The sequence below is a fragment of the Eptesicus fuscus genome, chromosome 14, assembly GCF_027574615.1.
Source record: "Eptesicus fuscus isolate TK198812 chromosome 14, DD_ASM_mEF_20220401, whole genome shotgun sequence".
NCBI classification, from domain to species: domain Eukaryota; kingdom Metazoa; phylum Chordata; class Mammalia; order Chiroptera; family Vespertilionidae; genus Eptesicus; species Eptesicus fuscus.
Window position 1 is genome coordinate 38,876,849 of NC_072486.1, and position 19,372 is coordinate 38,896,220.

General features: G+C 38.7%; 1 protein-coding gene across 2 annotated transcripts in view; it reads left to right on the plus strand.

Annotated features, from left to right (window-relative positions):
- Positions 1 to 16,581, plus strand: part of FAM185A (family with sequence similarity 185 member A) — a 55,117-nt gene extending 38,536 nt beyond the window's left edge. For both annotated transcript variants that reach the window (XM_008151317.3, XM_054726387.1), the window contains 2 exons: positions 993 to 1,127; positions 16,154 to 16,581. In XM_008151317.3, the coding sequence (XP_008149539.2) occupies positions 993 to 1,127; positions 16,154 to 16,266 (248 nt within the window). In that variant the 3' untranslated portion in view covers positions 16,267 to 16,581. The remainder of the gene's footprint in view (positions 1 to 992; positions 1,128 to 16,153) is intronic.
- The last annotated feature ends 2,791 nt before the right edge of the window (positions 16,582 to 19,372 follow it).

Genomic DNA, 19,372 nt, shown 5'->3' on the forward strand with positions numbered 1-19,372 from the left:
CAAACTAGGAGGCAAACAATGACCCATAAATAAATGCATTCTAGAAAGAATCTTTAAAATATTCACAGTGGATGTCATTCTGACTGTCTTGTTCACAGAGCTGAGGTTAATGTTTTATGGCAGGGGCCTCTCTTTTGATATATGAGAAACAGAGAAAGAAAAAGTTCTGAAAGAGGACTGTGTGGATGAGTTTGCACTGCAACCCACGTCATTGTTTCAAAAATGATTCCTTAGCCTACAAAATACTTTTTCTTATTTCTTCCTTTAGATGCTTGAATTACTACAAGATTATAATGGGAATAAAGTTGAGTGTCTTGCCCTAGGTACCCAAAGACTGTAATCCATTGAAAAGAAACAGTTAAAATTCAAATATTCTCTTTTTTTTATTGTTATCCCCCTGGCCCCTACACGGTATAACTGAAAGCATAAGACCTCAAGGTTCTAGTTGTGTTACAATGGTCATTGCGGTCACAAGTTTTGTAATACGATGAGGTCGCATAGCAGCAGTGTGTGAAATCCCACAGTGGTTAAGAGCATGGGCTTTGTTGTCACTGAACTGGATCTGGATTCTAACACTGGCTCTAATGGGAACTTTAGTTCTCATCTGTAAAATGAGGATTATAATAATACCTCATAATGTTGGTATGGAGATTTAAAGAAATAATGTGATGAAGGTATAATTACATTATACCTTAGTAAATACTCAATTAATGATAAATCCTTTCTACAAGCTTCATGTGTAATAAACCACTCACTTTTCTGTGATGAGAGCTTTTGGCAAAAGAAATAGTTCACACTGTTCTAGTAACTCATACTTTTGACAGAAGTTACTGTTAATGCCTTGGGAGTAAGAAAACGTTGACACCCCCCGACCTCCATGAGTAAGAAGACAGTGTACCAGGAGCAGTGCTACCCATTCATTAATTTTTGTAATAGGCTCTAGTACTTTTGATTTCTTTGCATTAACAAGCTTTCTTATAAACTTATTACAGGCTCTGTTCTTGTCAAGGTCCCATCTTCTCTTCAAGTTTATTTACAGTTATCAGGAAAAGAGGTCAATGTGAGCTCAGAAGTCCATGTACAAGAGATGGCCGAAACTCATAAAGATGATGTTGTAATAATTACTGGTAAGGAGGCTACATTTTACTGTGTAAGATGAGTAGTCATTGTCCATACATAAATAGAAATATGGCATGCTTAATTTCAGTTTTAGTCTTTTATTCTTCTCCATTGTCACATTTTGGTGTTTTGACACTTTTCCCCCCTGCTTATCGGTGACATAATGCAGACATTTTGTTTGGGATATTCACCAGTCCTATTATTGGTTAAAATTGATTAAAATTTTTTTTATCTTGAATAGATATTTGCAAACCATGTTTATAGCAGCATTGTTCACTGTAGTCGAGAGGTAGGAGCAACCCATATGTCTATTGATGGACGAATGGGTAAATGAAATGTGGTATATACTACATATAGTGGAATTAAAAAGGAAGAAAGTCCTGTCATATGTTACAACATGAATAAACCTTGAAGACATGCTCAGTGAATTCAGCCAGTCATGAAAAGGCAACTACTGTATGATTTCACTATATGAGATATCTAAAGGAGTCAGATTCATAGAAACATGAAAGAAGGGGAGAGGGAGAATGGGGAGCTATACAATGAGTATAGAGTTTCAGTTTTGCAAGATGAAAAAGTTCTGGAGTTCTGTTGCACAACACTGTAAATATACTTACCACTACTGAACTGTAAACATAAAAATGGTTAAGATGTTACATTTTATGTTACGTGTTTTTACCTCAATTTAAAATTTTAAAAATCATTAAAAACATTTTTTTCTGGCACTACTGCTTTCTAATTCTTGGACTTAAAAATCAACTAAATACATATAATGCAAGATTTAAAGTTAACTTTGTATGATTAGAATAAATAGGAATTTGGTTTGGTATTATGCACTTCGAAAACTTGTTCTTTTAGTATAACAAATTCTCAGTCCTAGAAATGTGAATAGCTTTACACATTTTTCCTAATTACCTCTGGCTGTATTGATCACTGATACTACTTTTAAAATTATTTATTGTATAGATAATACATATACATACTTAAAAAAAACTAATGCTGGTGAGGTTTTCCTTTAAATCTTAGCAGCATGAAAAAAAAAAAAAGAAAGTGTGTGGTGGCACTGGCTGTGGGGTGTCTTCATAAGATCAAGCTTCAGTTTTAAATATTTTTTTGTATGTTAAGAAAGCTGTCTGTTAGAAGTCATAGAATATTAACAAAAGTCATATTAGTAATAAAAATAATACCCATACACTCTCAGATCTAAATCATTGCATATAAATGGGCAACTCTTAGTTAGATGATGAAAATTTAAGTGTATTAAATGTGATAAGAATCAACTTCTTGTGTTCTAATCTCAAGTTTGATAAGGAGCCAACAGAATTATCATTTTTTGGCCCCATAATCTAAAGATAATACAAATTTGTTTAACAGTGTTCCAAATGTCAGTGTAATCAATTATTTTATATATGTTAAGAATGTTTGAATTGTAAATTAAAGTTAGTTTGTCATTTTTTTATTCTGTTACTTATAAATCATGAGTAATTTAGATTTCATTTTAATTCCATTTTAAAGTCCCATTCTCATCACTTCAGCCATTAAATCATTTAAGAACACTTATTAGTTCTGTCATTGGATAAAATTGGTATCTGCAGATCTGATATTTTTATTAACTTCTTGCCCATTTCTACTCTGCTAAACCAACAACTTAATATATTTAAAAATAAACGGTATCTTTCCCTAGTCTAGCTCTTCCTCCTGTTGTCTTCTGTATTTTCCTTCGCTTGGTTAGTCAATCATGCAACAAGCATTTATTGAGTCAGGCACTATGAGAAACTAGGAGTGCAAAGCTGACAAGGTATGGTCTGTCTGCCATCAGAGGAACTTATATTCTAGAGAGGCAAAACAAATCAGTGAATACAATAAAGTGGGAAAATATTGCAATAGAGTTATGTACAGGGTACTGTAAGAGCATGTAGGTGACACATCTAAATTAGACTAGCACTGTGAGTTTAAGAAAATGAGAGCAGCCCAATGTAGCTAGAGTACAGACAGTAAGTGGAAGAGTGGCATAAAAGGAGGCTGGGGAGTTGGGAAGGGGGTCAGATCACATAGGGCTGATTTGAATTTTATGCAAAATGCATTGCCAAGACAGTGAAAGGTTTTAATCTGGGGTTCACATAGTCAGATCTGTATATTAGAAAGAATGTTGAGTGGAGAAAGCTAAGAGAAGACAATGGTGGAATGAACAAAAAGCTAATTAGCAGCAGGTTACTGCAGTAATTCAGGAGAAAGATTCAGTGGCCTGGACTCCACAATGATCTGTTAAATTCAACATGTAAATTAACCTTCAACAAATTTTGGCTGAAGAAATAGATAAATGGATGCTATGAGGAAAATGCATGCTTATCTCATTGGTTATCATGAAGCTTCTCAGCCTATTTAGTTCTTTTTGTGTGTTATTTGTTATTATGCCTTACACTCTAGCCCTACTTCTTAAACCAGGAAGGTTCAAATTGCAGAATAAATTTTATTTCCTGTTCATAGTGCAAGATTCTAGGTACTGATCAGCAGACTTCTTTTTTAGAGTAGCAAATGATATACTATGCAGTTGGGCCTCAGATGGATCTGTAGGTTGTCACGGATATTAGATTCAATCCGTTAGAGTGATAGTACAGAAGGACCTCAGATAAATACAGAGCAGTCTTGTTTTGGAGAGAGCTGTATGAACAAGTGATTGGATTTAGAGAAACTTTCATAATTCATTTTGATTCTAAAACTGTTTGGTGCCCAAAAGGCCACAGACCTTACTTATCAAGTGAATGGAATGTTTTAAGAGGCCTAGAAAATTAGGGCTGATTGCTTTTTCTGTGGGTATTTTCAATCTGAAACCCAATTTTGGAAATAATGGAAGCTTTACATGTGAATTATTATAGGCAGCTGAACTTATCTCATCTGGGTCTTTCTTACAGAGCCTATGAAGCATAGCAATGGAAATACCCTCTCTGCTAAGAGGTCTGGATTTGTATCTGTAGCATGACTTCTGCAAGAAGCCATGCCATAAAGTTTATCCTGAGGGCTCAGGCTTCCCACAGGGTTTGATGTTCAGCCCTGTAGTTTTATTTGATTTCCTGCTTCCTGGTTTCTCTTGCTGCTGCTGTCACTGGTAAATAAGATACATCGTATGATTTACAAGTATTATATGCTATTTTGATTCAAAAGAAAGCCTGGGACTCTCAGGCTAAAATATTTTCCTACTAAAAAGATGTACGTGTGTATTCTTTGGGATGCATTCTCTAATTCTTATAAGTTCTTGGTTCTAACTTTCTTCTCTATCCATATATGGCAAATTCAACTGATGGTGCATGGTAGGTAGGTAGGTTTACTGGTAGGTAAGATATATCTAGGAAGCTGACATCTCTGTTAGGTTTTAAACTTTGTTCATCAACTTAGATATGAAATCTCACTGTGAAATTCCAAGCCCCAAAAAATGCCTGTGGTACAAAGTCTTTTAAATCATTTTTTATTTTCAATTACAGTTGCCATACATTATTATATTAATTTCAGGTGTATATCCCAGTGATTAGGCATTACTTAACTTAAGTGATCATCCCAATAAATCTTGCACCTGACACCATATACTATAGTATTCGAATATTATTGACTATATTCCCTATGCTGTACTTTACATTCCCATGACTATTCTGTAACAACCAACTTTTACTTCTTAATCCTTTCACCTTTTTTTGCCAATTCCATCTGGCAACCGTCAAAATGTTCTCTGTATCTGTGGTCTGTTTCTGTTTTGCTTGTTTATTTTGTTTTTAGGTTCACTTGTTGATAGATATGTATTTATTACCATTTTATTGTTGTATTTTTTATCTTCTTAAAAAAGACCCTTTAACATCTATAATCATAAAAGGATAATAATCTAATCAGACCAGACGTCTTTCAGATGTCATTCCGGACATCTTTCCTGACGAAGCCAAGGCTGGAGGGAAGCCAGCCAGGTCCTGGGTGCCTGCGGGTGGCCCGAGGGTCTTGGGTGCCTTCTGGCAGCCGGAGAGGGAAGCCCGGGTCCTGGGTGCAGGAGGGAAGCCAGTGCCGGCAGCTGGGGGGAAGGAAGGCCTACTCTTGCACAAATTTTCGTGCATCGTGCCTCTAGTTTCGTATAATGCTGGTTTGGTGATGATGAACTCCTTTAGCTTTTTCTTTTCTGGGAAGTTCTTTATCTGCTCTTGGATTCTAAATGATAGCTTTGCAGGGTAGAGTAATCTTGGTTGTAGATCCTTGTTTTTCATCACTTGGAATATTTCTTGCCAGTCCCTTCTGACCTGCAAAGTTTCTTTTGAGAAATCAGCTTACAGTCTGGTTTAAGATCTTATGGGAGCTCCCTTGTAGGTTTTCTCTTGCTGCTTTAAAGATTCTCTCTCTGTTTTAACCTTTTGCTTTTTAATTATGATGTGTCTTGGTATAGGCCTCTTTGGATTCATCTTGTTTGGAACTGTCTTTGCTTTCTTGACTTGTATGTCTATTTCCTTCACCAAGTTTGGGAAGTTTTCAGTCATTATTTTTTCAAATAGGTTTTCAATGTTTTGCTCTATCTCTTCTTCTGGCACCCCCATGATGTGAATGTTGGTATGTTTAAAGTTGTCCTAGAGGCTCCTTACACTATCCTCACTTTTTTAATCCTTTTTTCTTTTTGCTGTTCTGAGTGGGTATTGTTTGCTTCCTTATATTCCAAATTGCTGGTTTGATTCTCAGCTTCATCTACTTTACTGTTGATTCCCTATAAATTACTCTTTATTTCAGTTAGTGTATTCTTCATTTCTGACTGATTCTTATTTATGCTATTGAGATTCTCAATTAACTGAGTGTCCTTATAACCAGTGTTTTGATCTCTTCATCTAGTCGATTGCTTGTCTCCATTTTGTTTAGTTCTCTTTTCTGGAGTTTGTTCTATTCTTTCATTTGGGCCATGCTTCTTCATTTCCTCATTTTAGCAGCCTCCCTGTGTTTGTTTCTGTGTGTTAGATAGAGCTGCTATGTCTCCTACGCGTGATAGAGTGGCCTAATGTAGTAGGTGTCTTGTAGGATCCAGTGGCACAGCCTCCCCGATCACCCAGGCTGGGTACTTGAGGTGTACCTCCTGTTGTAGATGAGCCTTGATTGCTGTTGACATGTCAGTGGAAGGTATTTATCCAGGCCAATCAGCTGTAAGGACTGGCTCTGACCACTGACCTCCTACCACCGTAGTGGATCAGCTATGCTGGGGCACACCACACAGAATAGGGCTTACATCAGCATGGCTCTGGTGCCCCCTGAGTCCATCCCTTGAGTGTGTTGCTTTTGGAGTTGGTTGGGTGGTGGTGCTTCAACGTGGTCACAGCCTAGATATCCCTCCTGATTTTTATCTGCCACACGTGGGTGTGGGACCAGCCCATCTTTGTCTCTGCCCCTCTTACCAGTCTCAATATAGCTGCTTCTTTAATTCCGTAGTTGTAGGACTTCAATTCAGCTTGATTACAGGCGTTCTGAATAATGGTTGTTTTGTAGTTTAGTTGTAATTTTGATGTGGTTGTGGAAAGAGGCAAGTACCGTGTTTACCTATCTTGACTAGAAGTCCAAAGTTCTTTTCTCTTTAAGCTCCCAATTTAGGTGTTTAGAGATTATTAGAAAGCGTATTGCCAGCCAAATGATTGTTATTTGTCATAGACATAATAGAGAAGGTGGTACTACTGGTTTTACTTTATTTTAGTCAAACTAAATGTAAACCATATAAAAATAAATTCATTTAGGATCAAAATCAAATTAGAAGAGATTTCTCATTCAGCTAGTTTTTAGTTGGAATAGTTATACATTTATGGCATCATGATTTATGATGGAAAACTGGTTTGTGGGTTAGAAAAGAGGTTGAAATGGGATTATGCCCAGAGGATGGCACTTACAAGATCTAGAGAAACTTTTTTCTCTCCAAGTGGGAAAATAATCCAGTCTTTTGATACGACTTGTAGAAATATATATATTTTAAAGAATATTCTGAAGTTTGGTTTTCTCTAAGCTTATAGAACATGGATTTGTCAGTCATGTAGATAGATGTACTTCAGGATGACTTAGATGGAATTTAGTAATAGAATGAAGAATGCTGTCGACTCATGGCTGCTTAAAAATACTTCGACAGAGAGTTAATGTAGGAACTGTTTTCAGTCATTCATGCTTTTATGGTGTTTTTGTTTCCCCAGCATTTTGTAAAGTATAAGATCCTGGGAGTATCATAGATAATTAAACATCAACTTTGTTAACATTTACCCAAAAAAAGGACAGGTTTTGCTTCTACTCATCTGCAGACTTTATATGTAAGGCCAGATAGTAAATATGTTACATTTTGAAGGCTACATATGGTTTCTGTTACATATTCTTTTGTTTTTTTTATAGCCATTTAAAAATGTAAAAGTCAGTCTTACCTCTTTGACCATAAAAAAACAGACCTCAGGCCAAATTTGGCTATGGTTTGCTGACCACTAGACAAGAGACCAAAGAACATGCACCAAACATAGAGCATTTCAATTCTGTTTGTAATGCCTGGAGTTTTGTTTGTTTGGTTTTGGTTTTGTATTTATTTTGGTCATTCATGAAATACTGAACCACAGCCAAATCATACCCTGAATGAACTCTTCCCAGTTGTGAACTAAAAATGATTTGTGCACATAAAAGTGTAATTGTGTAAAATTTAATAAACAACACAGCAACAGACGATATATGATGGCAAATAAAAACATGTTCAACACACTAGCCATTAGTGAAGTGCTAATTAAAAACAGAATGCGATACTACTACCTACATAGTAGAATGGCTAAAATGAAAAATACAAATAATACCAAATGCTGGCAAGGATGTGAAGAGATTGGGTCTCTCCTGCATTGTCATTGGGAATGTAAAGAGATATAGCCACTCTAGCATTCAGTTTGTCAGTTTGTTAAAAAACTAAACGTGAAACTATCATATGACCTAGCGATTACAATCCTGGGCATTTATCTTGGAGGAATGAAACAATGTTTGCATAAAAACCTTTACACAAATATTCATAGCTTTATTTGTAATAGCCAAAGCTAAAAATGATTGAAATATGCTTCTACCAGTAAATGGTTAAACAAACAGTGGTATGTTTATATAATGGACAACTGTTCAACAATAAAAAGGAATAATTTATTGATATATACAACTTGGATGAAATTTAAGGGAATGACGCTGAGTGAAAAAGTCAATCTCAAAATGTTACATACTGAATGATTTCATTTATATAACACTAGAGGCCCAGTGCACGAATTCATGCACATTGAGAGGAAATTAATTAGAAGGAATATTTTAATATCGCTATTCGCCCTTTCTCTATAATAGAAGTGTCAACCAAATTCAGGATCAACAATGGCAGATGGAAACACATGCGTGCGATTGGCGCCAGCGAGAGCTTTATATACACTGAGTGGCCAGATTTTTATGATCTCTGAACGCATAATAATCTGGCCACTCAGTGTATATCCTATATAATAAAAGGCTAATATGCAAATTGTCCCCTTGATCAGGAGTTCGACCAGCAGGCAGGCCGGCCAACTGCCCATGTCCACTCTCCTTGGCCAGGCTGGTCAGACCCCACCCATGCACGAATTCATGCACCGGGCCTCTAATACACACACACACACACACACACACACACACACACACACACACACACACTGAGTGGCCAGATTATTATGCGTTCAGCGATCATAATAATCTGGCCACTCAGTGTATATAGATAAACTTGCTTAATTAGACCTGCTTTCTGATTTAGCTAAACTTTTTCCAGCCCAATTCTCTTTCAGGTAATTATTAGCAACTCAGAAGTAAATATCACATGAAGCAGATTATTACTGTAGATCACGCAGAGAGAACAAAGGGTAAAATATTTAACTGCAGCAGTGTTTGACTATATTCTGCACAGTGAGAAAACCTGAAGTCATTTTCAAAGTCCACCATTTCTTCTTTTCAGTCGGGTCAAATTTCTAAGCTTTCTAAATCTCCGTTTTCCAGCTAATGAAAAGAAAATAGGATTCCACTGAGTCTCCTATCTACCTACTCCAGGACTTCTGTGAGGATCAAATGAGATGAGGCACAGGAAAATGCTTCACAGACATTTGGTTAAAGTGTGAAATGTTTGCACCTGGCTATAATGCAAGTCGTGTTCCTGGGCTGAAGAAACTGCAAGGCGGCTAGTCACTAGGGAGAGGAAGCTGGACGTTGCTATGTGACATCATTACCCTGTGCCCACAGCCACCATTTCGGGCTGGGCTGTGGGCTGCATTTTGCACCATGGGGTCTCGGCAGCATCAGATGTCATTTAGTGGGCTATAGCTTGAGGGTGGTGGTAGGGCCTGTGTCCCACTTGTGGGAAGCCGAGTGTTGCTTTGTGTCTGCCAGGTCCGTGGTGCCATTTCTCTGTAAATGACCAAGGTGCGTCCCGGCAGCTCCTGCATTGAGTGTCTGCCCTCTGGTGGTCAGTGTGCATCATAGTGAGAGATTGAACTCCTTGTTGGTCAAACTCCCAAGGGGACAGTTTGCATATTAGGCTTTTATACATAGAGATTCTTGAAATGAAAAAACTATAAAAATGGAGAACAGATAAGTAGTTGCCAAAGATTAGGGAAGAAGAGGGAGGATAAGACTATAAAGACATGTCATAAGGGACTTTCTTAGTGGTGATAGTATTTTGATTATAATGATGGTTATATGAATCTATACATGTGATAAAATGTCATAAGGTATACCTAAAACATACAAAAAAGTGAGTATGCAAAAAATGCTGAAATTGGAGTAAGGTCTGTAGTCCAATTAATTATATTTTGCCAACCAATTACCTGGTTTTGATAATTACTATGGTTATATAAAACGAGAGGCCCAGTGCACGAAATTTGTGCATGGGGGTGTGTGTATCCCTCAGCCCAGCCTGTACCCTCTCCAATCTGGAACCTCTCGAGGGATGCCCAGGCAGTTGGACATCCCTCTCACAATCCAGGACTTCTGGCTCCCAACTGCTCGCCTGCCTGCCTGATTGCCCCTAACCGCTTCTGCCTGCCAGCCTGATCACCCCCTAACCACTCCCCTGCCAGCCTGATTGCCCCCAACTGTCCTCCCCTGCAGGCCTGGTCCTCCCCCCAAGTGCCCTCCCCTGCAGGCCTGGTCCCCCCCAACTGCCCTCCACTGCTGGCCTGGTCCCCCCCAACTACCCTCCACTGCAGGCCTGGGTCCCCCCAACTGTCCTACCCTTCAGGCGTGGTCTCCCCAACTGCCCTCCCCTATAGGTCTGGTCCCCCTAACTGCCCTCCCTTGCAGGCCTGGTCCCTCCCAACTGCCCTCCTCTGCTGGTCTGGTCTCCCCCAACTGCCCTCTTCTGCTGGCCCGGCCACCCCTAACTTCCCTCCCCTGCTGGCCTGATTGCCCACAGCTGCCCTCCCCTGCCGGCCATCTTGTGGCAGCCATCTTGTGTCCACATGGGGGCAGCAATCATTAACCACATGGGGGCGGCCATCTTGTGTCTTGGAGTGATGGTCAATTTGCATGTTACTCTTTTATTAGATAGGACTAGAGGCCTGGTGCATGAAATTCGTGCACGGAGGGGGGTTGTCCCTCAGCCCAGCCTGTACCCTCTCCAATCTGGGACCCCTTGAGGGATGTCCGACTGCCCGTTTAGGCCCGATCCCACTGAATGGGCAGTCGGACATCCCTCTCACAATCCAGGACTGCTGGCTCCCAACTGCTTGCCTGCCTGCCTTCCTGATTGCCCCTAACCGCCTTCCTGATTGCCCCTAACCACTTCTGCTGCCAGCCTGATCACCCCCTAACCACTCCGCTGCCAGCCTGTTTGCCCCCAACTTCCCTCCTCTGCCAGCCTGGTCATTCCTAACTGCCCTCTCCTGAATGGTTGATCACCTCCAACTGCCCTCCCTTGCAGGCCTGGTCCCTCTCAACTGCCCTCCCTTGCAGGCCTGGTCCTTCTCAACTGCCCTCCCTTGCAGGCCGGGTGCCTCCCAACTGCCCTCTCCTGCTGGCCATCTGTGGTGGCCATCTTGTGTCCACATGGGGGCAGGATCTTTGACCACATGGGGGCAGCTATATTGTGTGTTGCAGTGATGATCAGTCTGCATATTACTCTTTTATTAGATAGGATAGAGGCCTGGTACAGGGGTGGGGGCCAGCTGGTTTGCCCTGAAGGGCGTCCCGGATCAGGTGGGGTTTCCCTTGGGGTGTGGGGCGGCCTGAGCGAGGGGCCTGTGGTGGTTTGGAGGCCGGCCACGCCCCCTGGTAACCCAAGCGGAGGCCCTGGTATCTGGAATTTATTTTCCTTCTACAATTGAAACTTTGCAGCCTGGAGTGGAGCCAAGCCAAGCCTGGGGCTCCCTCTGAGGCCGGCAGCCATTTGTGTTGGGGTTATAATTGAAACTTTGTTGCCTTAAGTGGGTGGGCCCCGCCAGGGTGTGCGGAAAGCTTTGCTTCCCCTGTTGCTGCCGGCAACCCTGGCCTGCTCTCTCAAGCTCCATTCTGCCGCCATTTGTTTGAATTTGTTTACCTTCTATTATTGAAACTTTGTAGCTTGAGTGGAGGCTTAGGCCTGGCAAGGGCAGGCGGAAAGCTTGGCTTCTTCTATTACCTAGGAAACCTTGCTCTCTGTGGCTGTAGCCATCTTGGTTTGGATTAATTTGCATACTCGCTCTGATTGGATGATGGGCGTGGCTTGTGGGTGTGTTGGAGGTATGGTCAATTTGCATATTTGTCTATTATTAGATAGGATGTCACCATTGGGAGAACTGGCTAATGAGTGCACCTCTTTATACTCTTTTTGAAACTTCTTAGGAGTCTTTAATTATTTCAAAATAAAAAGTTAAAGAGAGCCCTTGCTGGGTAGCTCAGTTAGTTGGAACGTTGTCTGTACACGTCAAGGTTACAGGTTCGATACTGGTTAAGGCATAAGAATCAACCAATGAATGCATAAATAAGTGGAACAACAAGTTGATGTTTCTCTTTTTTTTTCTCTCTCTCTCTCTCCCTTCCCCTCTCTGCCTAAAATCAGTCAATAAAAAAAATTTTTTTTAAGGGCGTTAGAGTAAGAACAAGTAGAGCATGATGGAGGAAGGGAGGGAGGGGAAGAGAGAGAGAGAGAAAAAAATGAAGTCTTCCAGGCAAGAAGCGGAATAAAAAGGACTTATTTACCCTTCTATCTAAAACAACACCACAATTTTTTAAATAGACAAAATACATGAAAAACAGTTTTCAAGACACTAGATATTAGTAAATGAAAGAGAGTGATCACTGAGAGATAGGAAACAAAATAAGCGCCTCCTAACTGCCTCGAGAATCTCCAGGCTATGGTGAGTACAGAGGGAAAAGGCATCTATTATGGAACTCAGCAGACTCCCTGAATTGCGAAGAGTCCACAGAGACTAAGAAAGCTATAGTTCACAGGACAGAATACCAGAGGGAATAGAACCTGGTGCTTACACAGGTCCGGAATAATGCCTGCTGTACTTGCCAGACTGGAAAAAAAAATTATAACTCATGGAGCATTAGAGAGAGGAAACAACCCTAGACTGAGCACCCCTCCACTGCCTAACAAATTATAAAAGCAAGAGATGAAAGGCTTAAACTATTACCAAGTAACTTAACTGCATCCTTGAACAAAGCTAAAGATTTACAGGAATACAAAAATATTTAGCGCCCAACAAAATAAAATTCACAAGGTCTGGCATCCAATCAAAGGTTATCAGACACGCAGAGGCAAGAAAACATGACCCATAATGAATAGAATATCAATTGAAACCCACCCAGAATAGACACAGATGTTAGCATTAGCAGAGAAGGAAAATAAAAGTTATAACTATATTCCACATGTTGGAATAAAGTTAAGACATGGAAAATATAAAAAAGACCAAAATTGAATTTCTAGAAATAGAACTGAAAACTATAATGTATGAAATGAAAAATTCAGCAGCTGGGATTAGACATAGAAGATTTGAGGAAGAAAACATCTCTCCAAGAATATTTCTTGGGCAAAATTGGTTAATTGTATACTTGCTCAAAACCTAGAGTATGATTATCTTTGTTATTATTTCAAGTAATTGAGAGAAAAATACAATGATAGGCACCATTAAAACTAGCTCAAAAATATTTTGCCAGTAAAGATTTGTTGTCAAGGTATCTTGGTTTGCATTTCTGTCGAGAGAACTGTAAACAGTTAAACAATGTTTACAACATTAAGATACTGGTTATGGAACTGTGTGTGGTATTAGAGGTTTTGTTTGTGAAATACATGCATTAAAATAATTAAATTTCAGCATAATTATTTTCATGTTGTTTTAGAAGTGCATGATTTATTTTTCTAGCCAGCTGGTAAGCTTTTTAAGGGTGCTAACATGTCTTTTTACATCTTTTGACCCTCCCTGAAATACTTAGCATGGGGCTTCCCATTGTGGGTGGTCAGTAGAGTTGATACTGTAAAAGAGGGAATCCTCCAACTATGATGCACTGAAGTTTATTCTGGGGCTAATAAGGCAGCACCAGAATTATCCCTCTGAACCAAAAAGATGTAAATAAACAAAGTCTGTTATAGGATTTGGGGAAGAGGGTGCAAAAGCTCATCTCAGTCAAGAAGCTTTTCAAACTTATTTTAAACCAGAGAACTAAATTATGCAAATTATTCCTCAGAGCCCTATCTTTATCCACAGCCAGTGCTGATTAGATCAGGCACATTCAGGCTTCATGGCTAATGCTTCTCAACTAGGCATTTGAGGAAATAAATAAATTTGGAGATTTATATATTTGGGTAGATTTGGACAGAGCAAATTTAGAGTGCAAATGCTAGAGTTTAAAAATGTCCTAAGGAGAAACTTTTCTCCCCATTTAATGGAAGCCAGACCATGTGGGGATAGGGTGGGCATTTTCCATTTCTTGGTCAAATAAACATTGTCTGATTTTCATTGGCAAAGGCATTTAAATAAAGAACAAGGTTTTTGCAACCCCAAGTTCCAATATGTGTTATAAGATTTTTTAAGGAAGGGATTTATAAACTTTACAAATTAGAGTAGAGTCTCCACAGATTCAGGTCAAAGTATGAAAGGCTTTTAGTAAATTACTGTTTGGCAAGTTAGAGAAAGCTATTTTAAGGAACCTACGTGGAATTTTGTAAATCACCTTATTTTTTTTAGTATTGTCTCTAAACTAAAATCGCTTGTGTGCTCATTTTGTTGTAGCAGCAGCACCATGCGTGGCCTCTGCTGCTGCAGAAGGAAATAGGCAGATTGGCTTCTCTCTCCATAAGCAAGAAAATGCATTATTAGGAAGGTGACAAATAATATATAAGGGAAAAAATCATAGATATTTGGGAAAACCTTACTATTTTTTATGCTTTACCTATTGATGCTAAATAGTGTAAAAAAATAATATAGAGAACCAATGTTCAAGATTTTCTGTTCTTCCCTCTATGTTTATTTGAATCACTAGGAAAAAGAAATTTGGTATTATAGAAAGACTACTGGGTGCAGGTACCTCAAAATCCTGACCTGCTGAATGCAGCACAGGCATAAAAAGAACAAATTCAAATTGACAGAGCTGAACCCCTTAATGATGAAGTTAGGGGGAAAGAGTAGCTTCTAACACAAGGATTTACTAACGGGAGTCATAATGGTATTGAAAATATAGCAAGAGAAGTAGAAGGAAAAACTCTAGAGGAAGTCATTGAATACTCAGCTGTGTTCTGGGACAGATACAGTGACCTCTAAGACATAAATAAGATTATGGCTCAGATTAAATAGGAGATGCAATAATTCAGAGAAGAATTTGTATCAAAGAAGCACTTAACACAAAGATTGAATAGTACAAAGCACCTTTTCATCAGCTGAGAACATTATATGGTACCAACAAAGGAAAAAAACTATACTAAAGAAAAGGATTGCCTGATTTGTGTGCTTGGATTTAACAAAGAACATTTATATGATGAATTGAAATAGTATATTTACAGCTCCTCAGTTCAGATTTGACTGGGTTCTTAAGGACAGAATTGTAATGGAGTGCCAGAGGTGGTGTAACAACTTAATTACCTTGATGGTGAGAAAAAAAACAACCATAGAACTACAAGAATTGAGATGGGAAAGGAACCAGTGAGCTCTATGATTGCCACAGCCTATAACCTTGAGAGAATTTCCAGGCTGCAGGGCACAGAGGGGTAAGAGGCAGAGCCAACAGACTCCCCAGAGGAGGGGACTGAGCTGAGCATGTAGGGCAAGCATGCCAAACTCAAAGGCTAACGTGGGCCAAATAAACGAGGCATGTGGCCCGGGGGCCGAGAGTTGGATATGCTTGATCTAAGGTGACCAGGGCTGCTGGAGTTCACAGGAGAGTTCCAGAGAGTAGGCAGCTGTAAGGGGGGCCCATTCAGCAAAGTACTGATCGCCCTGTGTGTGAGGAAACTACCTAACACTTCCTACAATGGGAATGAACTTCAAAATAATTATGCTGAGTAAAAGAACCCAGATTTTAATAAAGTGTGCATACTGTATGATTCCATTTATTAAAATTTAAGAAAATGAACTAATCTGTTGTGATTGCTGAGGGATAGAGGTAGAGGGATCTGGAGGTAACAGGCAAGGGAGGCACAGGAGGGAAAAGTTACTAAGGGGCACAAGAAAACTTGTAGGTATGATAGATATGTTCATTATCTTGATTGAAGAAATGGTTTCACAGGTTTTTTACATATTCTAAAATACATTTCATACTTTATATACATGTCATTTATTTGGTCAATTGTGCTCATGTAAAGCTCTTTTTTAAACTTGCGTGCAAAAAAATACAAATAAAATATAGTAGCTTGCCTTTTAGAGTTGTTCTGAGAAAATGAAAGGAGGGATTAAGCCCAGGTAACCTTTGTAACCCTTTCCCAACTCTTATCACAACTAAGATTTTTTGCTGTTCCAAAGCATTTTGATTTTAAAGACATATTGTTAGGATTTGTTTAGTCAAATATTGCTATTGTCACTCAAGATATAACTTCATGCATTTTGTGTTTCAGGGCTCATGAATCAAGGAAGCAATCTTGAAAAATGGATTAAGGCTGATGCCCCAAAAGGCACTGTAAGTTTTAGAAATCAAAGCTGGTTTCAGTCCCTGAAACTGCAGGACTGAATGGTTTGAGCCTGGCCGGTATGGTTCAGTGGTTGAGCATCGGCCTATGAACCAGAAGGTCACAGTTTGATTTCTGGTTAGGACACATGTACAGGTTCTGGGCTCGATCCCCAGTAGGGGGCGTGCAGGAGGCAGCCAGTCAATGTTTCCCTCTCATCATTGATGTTTCTATCTCTCCCTCTCTTTTTAAAAAAAGGAATGGTTTGAGTTGTATTTATAATTGTAATAATTAGTAGATCAACGGCTACAAAAATGCAAATACCACTGTTCATATAAATATTGAAAATAACAAATTGGATGAGTACTGAATTGTGTTTTTTTTTGGGGGGGGGGGGGTGTCAGAATTTGTACTTACCTATTGTTTCAGTTTTCTTATTGGTCTGTAACATATTACTACAAACTTATCAACTTAAAATAACACCCATTTATCAGCTAGATCAAGAGCCTGGCTAGATTCTCCATTCAGGATACCCATCAGGCTGAACTCAAGATGCTGGCTGGACTTAGTTCTCATCTAGCTGCTCTGGTAAAATAAAATAAAACAAATCTTCCAAGCTCATTCTTATTGGTGGCAAAATCTTGTTTCTTGTGACTGTATGAGGCCTCCGTTTTCTTGCTGTCAGTCGGCATTTGCTCTAAGCTTCTAGAGGCCAACTATATCCCTTCTTGTGTGGCCCTGATCATCTTCTAGGCAGCAATGATGCATTCAGTCCTTCTAATACTTCTGACCTCTTCCGAAGCCACGTGGAGAGAACTGCTATTAAAGGGCTCACTTGATTAGGTCAGGCCTACCCAGGATAATCTTAGTTTTGTCATATAACATAATTATGGGAGTGATGTCTCAACATATTCAGTTTCTACTCATACTCAAGAGATTATACAAAGACATAGGTAATAGGGGGAGAGGGATGGGGAGTTATTTCAGAATTTTTTGTACCATAGCTTTTATGTAATGTTTTCTACTTGTATTTATTATGACAGTAAATTTAAGTTGTGAATAAAACACATCATAAATATGATGTAATTGCTACTGATTTTTCATTTATTTTGCATAATTTAAGACATACTTGTTAGTGGGAGAGAAATATTCAGCTATTTTGTAGCCTGATGTTTGAAGATAGATTTTCACTTTTATAATGGTGTATTATATAAAGTTATTTTATGAATTCTCGTTCTTTCAAACCTTATTTGTCTACTCCTAAAGCATTTAAATTAACAGTGAAAGACTACCTAGTAGATTAGATTTTTTATGATTAGGATACATCAGTTCTTAAACACTAATTTTTGATATACCTTTCCAAATAGTGTAATTTATAATAGTCTCTTTTTGTTAATATTTCACTTATTTATAGTTGTCTGTTTTTAACTTATTTGTGAAACAAAAAGTCAGCTTTGTGGAATATCTCCAAGTCTCCTTTTAGTTTACCCTTTGTGAAATCAAAATTAGTGTAAGTTTGGATGATACACATTAGTATATTTGATGTGGTTATTGTTGTTGTTGTTGTTGTGTGTGTGTGTGTGTGTGTGTGTGTGTGTAATAAGTAGAGGAAACTGAGAGGCAGACAATTTTTATCCCTTTTTCACTCTCATGCAATTATATAAACATTTTCATGACTAAAAATAAAGTTTATGAACTTAGTCAACAATTGCCAAAAAGGTCATGAGCATAACATTAGTCAACTGTATTTTAAATTATTAAAAGAATTATATATAATTTGGATCACATAATCAAGTCTAAACAAAAAGGGAAAGCTTCCATATTTTGCTCTCTTAAACACAGACTGATATATATCAAATGCTTAAGAGCTGAGACCTAAGAAATGATTTGAGGACCTTGCACTGAGAACTTGAAGATTTCACCCCCTCTTCACTCTACTTCTTCTTTTTTTTTTTTTTAATATATTTTATTGATTTTTTACAGAGAGGAAGAGAGAGGGATAGAGAGTTAGAAACATCGATGAGAGAGAAACACCGATCAGCTGCCTCCTGCACACCCCCTACTGGGGATGTGCCCGCAACCAAGGTACATGCCCCTGACCGGAATCGAACCTGGGACCCTCCAGTCCGCAGGCCGATGCTCTATCCACTGAGCCAAACTGGTTTTGGCTTCACTCTACTTCTTGATTCCCTTTTCATAATTGACTTTTTTCTAACACATCTTTTCTTTCATAATCGACTTTTTTCTAACACACCTTTTCTTTCATTTCTGTAGCTATAAAATTTGTCTCCCCATGAAGAACAAATGTATCTCCTGTTCTTTTTACTGATTTTTTTTTTAGAGAAAGAGGAAGAAAGAGGGAGAAAGAAAAACAGATATTACAGCAGAATATGGATTTGCTGCCTGCTGCACATCCCCTACTGGGGATCAAGCCGGCAAACCGGGCATGTGCCTTACAAGGAATTGAACCAGCAACCTTTCGGTTTATGGGAGGACACCTAGTCAACTGAGCCACATGGCTAGGACTCTTGTTATTTAAAAGAGGATCTTAGTCAAAGAGTTTTGGAGTTAAACACCCTCAGAAATCTCCAAATGTAGTTTAAAAATCACCATCAGAACAATCTTAAATCTTTTGGCTCAGGTCTTAAAACTTCCTATTCAGCTTATTCCCCTGCTGTCCACTTTCAGGAACCATTTCTACAGCTAAGTGATATTTCTTAATTTCAAAAACTTTCAAAATCAAACTAAAAGGGAAAATTATTAAAAGGATTTAGCTAATATAGATTACCCTACAATAATACCAGTTGAGCCCTTTTAAAAACTTTTCAGAATAACTTTCATATCCTTTTCCTTAAATGTTATCCTTCAAATTAGTGGGATACAAAAGGATAGTGATGAACCCCATTTAACACATAAGTAAGAGAGGAAATAGGGTTAAAATACTGATCTAATATTACCGACACAACTTCTTTGGGGAGATCAGAACAGTATGCTCTCCCCTGGACTCTGAATATCAGTCCACATCACATTAAATAATGTTATAAATATTATAACATTATAAATATTATTTCTTAGCATAAAATTGGGAGAGCACCCTTTTTCGGATAGCATAGTTTTAAAATATCCCAATTGTGCAAATCTGATTAAAAAGAGATTTATCTGAGACAT